Source organism: Lissotriton vulgaris, chromosome 7 (assembly GCF_964263255.1).
Source record: "Lissotriton vulgaris chromosome 7, aLisVul1.2, whole genome shotgun sequence".
Classification (NCBI taxonomy): Eukaryota; Metazoa; Chordata; class Amphibia; order Caudata; family Salamandridae; genus Lissotriton; species Lissotriton vulgaris.
Window position 1 is genome coordinate 399,318,016 of NC_141695.1, and position 10,435 is coordinate 399,328,450.

The window sequence follows — 10,435 nt, forward strand, 5'->3', positions numbered from 1 at the left end:
TGGAAGGACGGCAGCGGGGCTAGGGTGGTGCAGAGGATGCTGGTGAGCGGGGGCGGTCTCCATCAGAATAGGTCTTAATGAGGTCCTGGACAGTAGGGGCGAAGTGGTTGGTGAGCAGCAACGGATCGATTTTGTGAAAGAGGCTTAATCTGAGCGCCCAGACCCTTCCACCTGTGCCAGTGCCTCTTCCTTGTTAGAGGAAAGTTACAGAAAGATATGTTCACCTCTGTACAAAAAGTCAACTCTCACTTAATTAGAACTCTTCCTCCAAGCTTTTAGTTCTTCTTTTCTTTGAGTTAAGAAGTGGCACATTGTCATGATCTATCTTTCTCCACGTTTGCTCATATACTCCTAGACAGTGCCCTACGAAGGACAAGAGAGAGCATCATGCTGAAGCATCTAGGCACATACTTATTTAGACTAGTGCCGTATTTTACGTCTATTTAATTTAAATATTTCTGCATCTTGATGGCAAGGTACATGGGTAAACTAGTGAAACAAGCTCCCCAAAATGAGGTGCCAGCTCAGTGGGCTAACCACCTTTCCAATGCCATCAGCGGCACAAGAATAACTCCCAATACGGCTCACTCAGACCTTCATCATACATAGGTCGTGCAAATAAGTAATTCAATTTTTGGAGAGTGCCCTTTAGAAAGGCTCACATTGTTATCAATGGCACAACGTGGTGATGTTCAATGTTAAGGCCAATCAGTGAATACAGTTATGTGTCATGTTTACATGGCAAAAGGATATTTGTGAATGCTTTGAAAACCCAAAAAAATGAAATAAAAATTAATTTAATGCGGTGCATTCAGCTGTTGCTTTGCAACTTTTTAATGGTCCAAATTACAGATGATAATAGAAACTGAACGGCTCCTAATGGGTTAAGGCTGAGGTGGCCCTACTGGGATTTAAGGCTAGCATAGGCCTTCGCAGCAGGATACACTGAGCATGAGATCTAGGCCTGGTGACCTCACACCAGCACCTGACTGTTGAGAAATTTTGCTGAAGCCGTATTGGTTCCACCACCTCAGTGCTGTTCCAGGGTTATCCCTTTCTTTAATTTATGGGGTTGACTCAGAAAATCTAAAGGTTTGAGTAAATGTATGACTACTTGTGTCTTCTAGTCTGGGTTTAAATGACAGATGCTGCTAACAGAGTGGCAACACTCTTCCTGTATCCAACCGGGGGACTCCTCTTTCTTTCAGGATAAGAAAATGGCTGCCCACCTCCATCTTGAGATCACGCACTGCCTCTGACAGCTCTGGATTCAACTGATGGTTGGCAGGTGGGCGGCATGCAATAAATTGTTTTAATGAGATTAGTCTTGAGCTGAGATGATTGATGGTCAGTTCAATGCTAGTCCCTATTGAACCACTGAATTTTTCTTAACATATGACTCAGGCATTGGGCAGTGGGGACCACTTAAGATTTTCTTCCCAATGCTGGCACACCTAATTGTTAATGTTGAGTTAATAAGTTGTATTATTTTTGGGGGGAAGCGGACAATCGGCGAGTCCCATTTTTACTGAATTAGAGCATCATCACACATGTAAAAAGAAAAGATGGTGCATGTTTGCTTCATAGCCTAAATCACCTACAGCTTCATTAGGTGGTATTTTATTGATAAATCTAGCAAATAAATGATTGTGTTTGCCTTCTTAATTTAGCATTGTGTTGCATTCTTTAGATTAATATTGACATATTTTCAGTATGTCTATGCATTGTTATTCTTAGTTTTTATTAATATTTTAATCATTTTACCAAGAGATCTACATCATTCTGTTGCGATATGTTACTGATGTTGCACTCCGTTTGTTTGACACTTAAATGAAGGTCAACACGATGGTTTCAGCTACGCTGTCGGTCAGTGATGTGATGTGTTACCAATCCATCGGTCATGAAATATCTCCAAATCCCCCTTTCAGAGGAGGGGCCATACATTCTTCAGTCAGAAACAGTCTCACAGTAAGTCAGTTCAGGACCCACTGAAAAAAAGTTTCAGCTTGGGCAAAGCTATCAAAAGCGCATCAGGGGCCGTATTATGGAAAGTTTCCCTGTGGCGCAACGGGCTTGTGCACCCACTTTGTGTACCCCAAGGGGCACTTTGGTATTACAGAAGGACCACAGACACTTGCGTGGCCCTTTCTGTAATACATAGCGCTGAAGCACATAAAGCGCAAGCGCTATCACCAGAGGGTGGTCCCTCATTTGCATGGGGACGTGGGCCCATGCAAATGAGGGAACCCTTTGTCTTTGTTCCTGTGCCATATTATAGACGCGGGCGCAGAGGCGAAGAAGCTGTCATGAGGCACACTGACAGTGTACCATCTAAAAGGTAGTGCACTGTCAATCCGCCCCCTAATGGCAGCCCTCTGGAGGAGGGAAAGAGGGTCCTATGGATCCCCCAGTCATCCACTTGCAGGCAGGTGCAGTCACTCCCTGCACCTGCCTGCAAGGGAATCTCTCTTCCCTTTAAAAGTGCAGGTGGGTGTAATAGGGCGGGAAACATCCTTTACGATGAAACTTTTACCACGCAGTACCTTTACAACGCAGGTTTTTCAACGCAAGTCATTACAACGACTTGCGCTGGGGGGCGCGCTAGGATAGGTAATAGTTTAATTTACTATCCAGCACCTTCCCTACTATCCACGGGGACTGGAGTTGGAATAGTAAATTAAACTATTCACTATCCAGCACCCCCAACGCAAGTCGTTGTAACGACTTGCGTTGAAAAACCTGCGTTGTAAAGGCATGCGTGGTAAAAGCATGCGTTGTAACAACGTACATCCAATAGGGCCCACTCTCCCTGTTTGCGCCTGTTGTACTTGTTGTAAGGTTCACCGTGATGCATACAGCAAAAGTGCCCCCTATGTGTAATAAGGCCCCTGGTGGTTACGTTGGAATGAAGGGCCTTTTATACCCAAATTGGGGCTGTCTTTTCCTACCCAAATAAGGGACAAAGGGGGGCATTTTCCTTGCTTGCTTTAGGGTCCGCTACACCATTGCCACACCTTTGAGTTATTCATCAATGCTAAAAGTGCTAGGCCTAGTGTGCACCGGCAGCTACACTTCTTACGAGATGGTATGACAGCTACTTGACTATTGAGTTCTTTCATCCAAAGTGCCCTGTCCTCCGCGGTGTATCCACATGGGAAGGTGTCTGCATAGGCCCTGGAAGCAGTGGTGTGGAAGGGGTTCAGGAGCGCCAACAAAAAAGACTATGCTTGAGTGCCTGAAGGCGAGCGAGCAATAAAGATTGCTATAAATGTAAATACCTTTCAATGAACGGTACAAATAAGTAAAAATAAAGAAACAGGAAAGCACAAAGGAAGCACTTTTTCTAATTGTGGAGTGTGACGGTAAGACAGACTTTAATAGGATCAGAAAAACCACGACACTTTTCTTGGTGATGCACACATGCAAATCCCCACACAACATCTTTTGTGAAGTGTGTAGTATTGTATGTCTGTGCACATGTCATTTTCATTGGAATCTGTAAGTGACAGTGCGCTACCACGCGATGCTTTAGTAATATATTTGTGACAGTGTGCTCCTAAATGCGACACCAGTTATTTACTACACCCTTACCACTCTGCTGCTGAATGGACGTGGCTCATTTGTGACCCCTCTTCTTTCTGTGATACTTGGGTTTTTCAGAATCCCCAAGAGTTCAATGATCTAACATTGATGTCTGCACCACCAGTCTGAAAGTCTGAACATTGTTCCAGGACCAGTAATGCCATATATTTACCTTCTCTTGTTCACGTCCCCTTCTCTGGCACGAGAATTTGCTGCCACCCTTTTTTTTCCTCTGCTCTTCCCTACACATTACCAGTCAGGAAGAAGGGCAGGAGAACTGCATGATGTCTTTTGTCTGTGACTCTTTACTTGCAGTCTGTCTGGTCTCACCACCAGCATTGGTAAGTTATGACATTTGTTATCAATTCTATACAGTGACTTTGCCCCCTCAGATCCCACGTGATGAAATGAACATTATCAGGCTTATTACAAGTCTGGCGATCCACGGACTACCAGGCTTGCGGGGGCGCGGCGGTGGCGGTCTTCTGACCATCCTATTATGACCAGGGCAGTCGGTCCTCCCTGGGACCACTGCTAGGGCTCACAGATCCCTGGTGGTGGCATGGCGGTTTTGAGGCCACACTATGCTTAGCGGAGCTTCTGCGACCCCACCAAGCATATTATGTGTTTCCTCACAAGCACACTTTTCATGGCGGTGCATCTGCCACGAAAAGGGTGGCAGTGAGGAAACAACGGGCGCCCTACAGGGCCCCCGGGTGCCTCTGCGCCCTGTGGATGCACACAGGGGGGCACAGCATGTGCTCTTTCTGTGTGCATGCACCCCAGTACCTGCACGACATGAACTGCAGCACTCCATGCACTGCAGGTACAGATTTTGATATTTCTATTGCGGTACCTATTTAACAGGCACCGCCGTGGGAACGCCAAAGAACCGGCAGCTAGGCAGGAGTAAGCTAGAAATCTGGCGAGCAGTTCAAACATGGGCTGGCGGTGCAGAGGTGGGGCGGTCCCACTCCCACACAGAAAAACTCATAATAAGGCACTCTACTCTGTCAGTACTGCATTTGCAAGCAACAGTATTAAGTATGCTGAGAATTGTAGCTTCTCTTTCTTCAAATCGAAGCATGCTTAGTGCTGGTGACTGAAGTTCTAAGGTGCCTCAAGGCAAACCCGTGGATATGGGTCCAGTTTGGATGTATGCAGCCTATTAGTATCATGAGGTTCAAGATCTCTGGTCCAGGGGGGAGCTCCTTTGCCGGGGAACTGGTTTACTTTCATCTTTCCAATAGTGTACAAAGTCTCTGAACCCAGACTATCCATCATGTGTCACTCATTCAGTGTGCTTCTTCCACCGCAGACATTTTGGAGGCTACATCCGCTCTTTTGCACCCTCCTCTCGTTTGTTTTACCCCAGGGGTAGAAAGATAATGGTAAACCCATCAATCGCACACCTGTCACCCCTCCAACCATTACCGCCATAGCCAATTATTTCTTCTTACCTCAAGGGCTTCCTGTTGATGAGGCCATCAGTTCGCGCTTCCTTCACGCCCCTGCTCATCACCTGAACAGCTGGCCTAGCTCAGGGGCTTCACTGAGGCATCCATCCTTCTTCCAGCCTGTCTCTTCCAGCTATCACCACCCCCACATCCAAGAGTCCATCATCCACCCCTTCATGTCACCATAGCAGGGCGGCGGATGAGGGGTCCCTGAAGAAACTTCACAGCCCGTTTGCACTAGGTATCCCGCAGTATGTTTATTTTGGGACATGCCACGAGAGCAGTGGTGGATGGGGGCTGTTGGGGATGTGTTTATCTGATTATCTTGAGGATTGCATCCTGAGGTTGGAATGTAAATCAATCGCTTATTATTGTTACATCTTGTATTCTATGAAACCTCAATAAAGATCTCATAAAAAACTAAATCCAGCCCTTCATCGTCACATTATGTCCCGCCCCAGCCCCAAACCCAGGATGACATCATCCTGGCTGACGGGAAGATGAAGAAATGTATGAGAACCCATACATTTTAGCCGTATAATTTTGTCTGGATAAGATTACGGGAACTCTTTAAGCTTGAGTCTCCCCAATATCTGCTGCATGGCCTTCAGGTGGTACTGAAGGCTGCAACTCGCTTTTTGCTGCAGTCAGCAAAAAGCCATCCCACCTCTCATCACCTGAAGATGCTGCACTGGTCCTCTATCAGGGTAGAGGATTAAGGGGCATATTACCAACAAGTAGCGATATTTATCGCTAAATAGGCTTAGCGACTTTTTTTTTCACTGCCTATCGCTGCATATGTTAGCAGAGAAAACATGCTATTAGCAACGTTTTTCTCCATTGTGCTAAAATATCCTGCGATAGCGGCGAAATGCGTGAATATCGCTGAGAATACAGCGATATTCACGCATTAGCGACGAAATGCTCTTAGCCATGTTATCCACCTCCCATTGGATAACATGGCTAAGAACTGGTCTGGGCAGGCGTTAGTATTTGGAGATATTCGCGCCTAGCGCGAATATTTCCAACGCTACTCCTGCCACGCTAATCGGCGATAGCGATGTTAGAGACTGCTTTTAGTCGCTAACTGGTTGGGTACGCCCACTCTGCATGCCATTAGCGATAAACATCACTGACATACAAAGCGGGCCCCAAACCGCTCGCTATCGCCTAAAAGCTGTCGCTAACATCAGTTAGCGACAGCTTGCTAATAGGGTGATAGAATTATCGTCGCTTAGCGGCTGAAAACGCCCGCTAAATCGGTGATAATTGCCTATCGCCCCCCTTGGTAATATGCCCCTAAGTTTGGACCAACAATCTATGACCAGAAGGGCCCAACTAAACTCAATCCTAATTGGCTGGCTACAAATACCCTTGCCTCTCAGGTCAGACAGGCTTAGACTGCTTGAAGTTGCTGAAAGAAATAAGGAACCCTTTCCGGTAAGAGAGCAAATCTCTTTTTCATGCCAAACATCTGTAATACTTTCTGTGGAAAGTTCAAAGCTATTGCACAACATCTGCATTTAGGGAAAGAGTTCAAACTTGGCTTTTAAGTGTTGTCGTCTAGTCTGGGCGGCTTCTTCCCTTTCCTCTTTTGCTTCGGCGCGGTCATGCTTGGAACCCTCCATGTAGGTAGCAGTGGGCTTTTAAAAAAAATGTCATTTCATTTCAAGGGAGAATGAAGAGGTCGTGGCACAGGGCTTTGAGGAGGAAGGCCCCGGCACTGCACAAACAAGACAACATACAGCTGGAAACTAAGTAGAGGGCATGGTGAGATAGTATGAAGGCAAGCAGACCAGCTCTGGGGGCTCAGTGGTAGTCTGTGTGTGTCATCGAAATCCTTTGTACCACCCTGTCTGCTAGAAGAGTGACAGTTCCCTTGATGCCCTGGCTCTGTCTCTTCTAGGAGAGGGGCCAATAACCCGCCTTTTGATCATCCCTCCAATACGCTGGTATTTTGGTGTTTGATTTGGAGGTGACACCGGTGGCCTCTCTGGCTCTCCCTGAAGGCAGTGGGTGCCGCTTCATCTCATCCTCCTCTCTAGATTTCACCAAGTGCCTTGAACAAGTGGAGCAGCAATCGGGGAAGGTGCCAGTTTTTACCCAGATGTGTGTGCAGGGCAGTAGGAAAGGCAGAGAGGAGCTAATAGTATCGCCTGGATACACATCGCAAGAGGCTCCCGAAGAAGCAGAACCCTGAGGAGTATGCGTGAGGACCTGGTGGCGGAGATAAGCCGGACTTTGAGGAGCAGGTCTAGGAAATGATACATGTTGGTCTGTTATGTAAAACTATGACCTGGTTTTGCCTGCCTGGTAACCAGAACCCTGAGCTGAAGAGCCAGGGGTATGTGATGAGGTGTGATAGAGATTATTTTCCAGTTCATCAATGTGATTGGCTTAGATGATATAGCATCATTCTTCCCAGCAGAGACCTCATCCCGCCTTCCCCTTGCACAGTTCTCCTGCACCAGCTATGTATGTGCTATATAAATACCCACATGCACAGGCACAACCAGTTGGTTGATTCATTTTCTTCGAGATTCGCATGAACAGTCAAACCTGAGTGCAGTCAGTGGCCTAGCACAAAATGGTTCCAGCCATGACCAATGGAGCAACATTTCACCCTACAATGAGCTGATACCGTTGGACTTTGAAACCAACAGGCTCCATTTAGTTTCGAGCAGCACGGCCTGATCCACAGCCCTCTGCAGCAGGGGGCAGGCACTGTGCCGCGTCGACAGCATCATATTCCTTGTACAGACAGACCCCGCGCTGTTAAGCGTTCAAACGCCTTTCATTTCCTTAGTCTTTCATCGCTGTTAATGGAATTTCCCGGAACACTAAAGAAAATCACTGCGTGAAGGCCGGCACTCTGGTTATGGGAAAAAAATATAGGATTGAAAGCAGGGCTTTCTAACTGTTGTCTCCACTGTCCTTTTCATTTACCTGCAGCAGTAATGTGTACTTTCGAAATTAAACTACCTTTGATTCCCACTTAATGCGGTGTGTTTGAGGTTCACGCTCTCATCTGTTAATTACACAAAACAAGCGCTGCCTTGGAATGTAGCCTGCGGAAAGATGTACCAGTGGGCACTGCTATCAACATGGCCTCTCCTTTTTGTTGTCTGGAGTGGTACGTAACACCAGACAAGGAGTGCACATCAACTTGGGGACCAATGAAGGGCTCGGATTGTGCCAATTCACAGAACTGGCAGAACAAGGGGGCCCTGGGAAGCAGCAGACAATGGTATGAAGGTCTGGAACCAGAAAAGGCCCTCTTACCAGAGCATCTATCTTCCATCATCCTGTGCTTTCTTCCATACCTTAACCACTAGGTAATAAGGGCCACCTCCTAAGGCTGCCACCAGGAGCTACGCAGCTTTCTAAAATGGCGCCCACCCCAAACCTTCTTGTGCCTTTCTTGGTAAGAGTAGCTTACCTTAGGAGTTAGGACGATTGCAGATCCCCCGTTGATGCCGATGATAGGCATGGAGGTCTGGGCCGAGATGAAGTCCAGTATCTGGGCGACGGACTCCGTGCGAGTGTCATCCTCGAAGACCACGCCATGGATGCGCAGACTGGAGAGCACATCACAGATCTGCAAGATGAGGCTTCGGGGGTTGGTATCATTGAGGATGACGGATACGGGGTTCACCTCCATGGAAAAGTTGTTGAAATCTGAGGAGGAAAAGCGGGCACTCTGTGGCGCGTAGGAGGTGCCGCTGAAGATGATAGCCACATTGAGGGACCGAGGGCTGTTCTCACGAAGGTCCATGAAGGGGCTGGCACAGGCTAGTGCCAGCATGAACAGCATCCTAGTAACTTGCAGAGGGGCAGCAATCTTCATACCATGGGGAAAGCTCATCTCGGATGGCACTGGCACACTCCCTGCAATGAAAGAGACAGAGTGTGAGAAGCCAATCAAGCAACATGCCAAGAAATAATAATTTGTCTGAAAATATGGGAGCAATAGGATTTTTTTTTTTTTTTTTTTGTTGCTTTATTTCACAGTAACTTTGTTGAAAATGTGAACGGCACCTAGATGAACTCAAGGCACATTTCAGCAAATCAGAAACGCGAAAAGACAAATAAAAATACAGTTTAATAAAAATCAATATTACAATAAATCCATGAAAAAGTCAGACTTTGGTGGTCGCCTGAAGACCATTCAGAGCCAAAGTAGAGTCTAGGGAGACAGCCGTGGTTTTTAAGGGCGGTGGGGCGACCTGTGCCTCCTTAGATGCTTAGCTCCTCAACCAGATGGATGTGCAGGCTACACATACACATGGTGAGGAAGGAAATATTGAACTATAATTTGTCCTGAAGCCTGTGCTTTCACAGGACACTGCGGAAAGAACGTTACTATAGTCACACTTCCTAGCATTGGACATAACATGCCATGCGTTGAAGAGACGCTTGAGTCATACACATATTACACTAGTACAAAGCTTCACGTTCCTTTTGTCTGAGAAGTAAAAGACCAATGCAGCAGTGCAAGGATTCACATTCCAGTCTGAAAGGTACTAGGCCCATCTACTGTTTTCAAGATTCACACTCCATGTCTCTAAGAACAACCAAAACCACACAACAGAGTCTTACCTAAAGGGGTGGAGAGATACCGTACGTGACCTGTAGTGTACATCAAAGGTGCTCGTTCATTTCAAGCATCCTATAGATACACAACCCATGCAATTCTATCAAGAGTCATGCAGACAGTCTCAGACAGATAAGATCCTTACACGAACGAAGCAGGTGGTAGCCATAGCCCACCTGATTGTGCCGTTGTTGCCTGGTTTGGCCCCTTTTAGTGCTCTTCTCACTGTGCCTCTGCCTGCTGTGTCCTCCTGCGGTCTATTTCCTGCACTCTCCACTCGCTTCCCTCCTCCCCGGTACTTACCTGTTCCTCGTGACTCCCACTCCTTCCTGTTCATCCACCTCCCACGATCCTCCGAGCACCACCCAATGCCCCCTGTGATCCTCCTCCATCCCAGGACCTACCTATTGGTGGCCACAGAAAGAATATGTGCAGCGGCGCACCGCTGACATGCCAAAGGCAAGCGCGTCTCCAGCCTCCCATGCCTGGACCATGGACAGCACCAGGAACCCCACTGCTCGCCTCTGCTCTATTGACCCCAGCCTTCGCTCGCCACACTGCTGCTGCACCACTCAAAACAGAAGGAACCTTCACCAGCATCTTCTTCTGCTTCTCCTACACCACCACATTTTACCAAAATGCCAACATGATCAACACTCCCACACTCACCACCTGGACCATCATCAGCTTCACGTTTAACAGCCGCCACAACAGAAGAACCATTACAACAGGCCCAGCCCGCCAAACCTGGAACAACATAAAAACCAAAACAAACCAGTGTGCACAGTACACCTATCCATGA

The 10,435-nt window shown here is 47.2% G+C and overlaps 1 protein-coding gene across 1 annotated transcript in view; it reads right to left on the reverse strand.

Moving 5' to 3' along the window:
* Positions 1-8,917, reverse strand: part of GRIN2D (glutamate ionotropic receptor NMDA type subunit 2D) — a 1,061,440-nt gene extending 1,052,523 nt beyond the window's left edge. Inside the window, exon 1 of the mRNA XM_086930354.1 lies at positions 8,479-8,917. Within this exon, the coding sequence (XP_086786480.1) occupies positions 8,479-8,904 (426 nt within the window). The 5' untranslated portion in view covers positions 8,905-8,917. The remainder of the gene's footprint in view (positions 1-8,478) is intronic.
* Between the last annotated feature and the right edge of the window lie 1,518 nt (positions 8,918-10,435).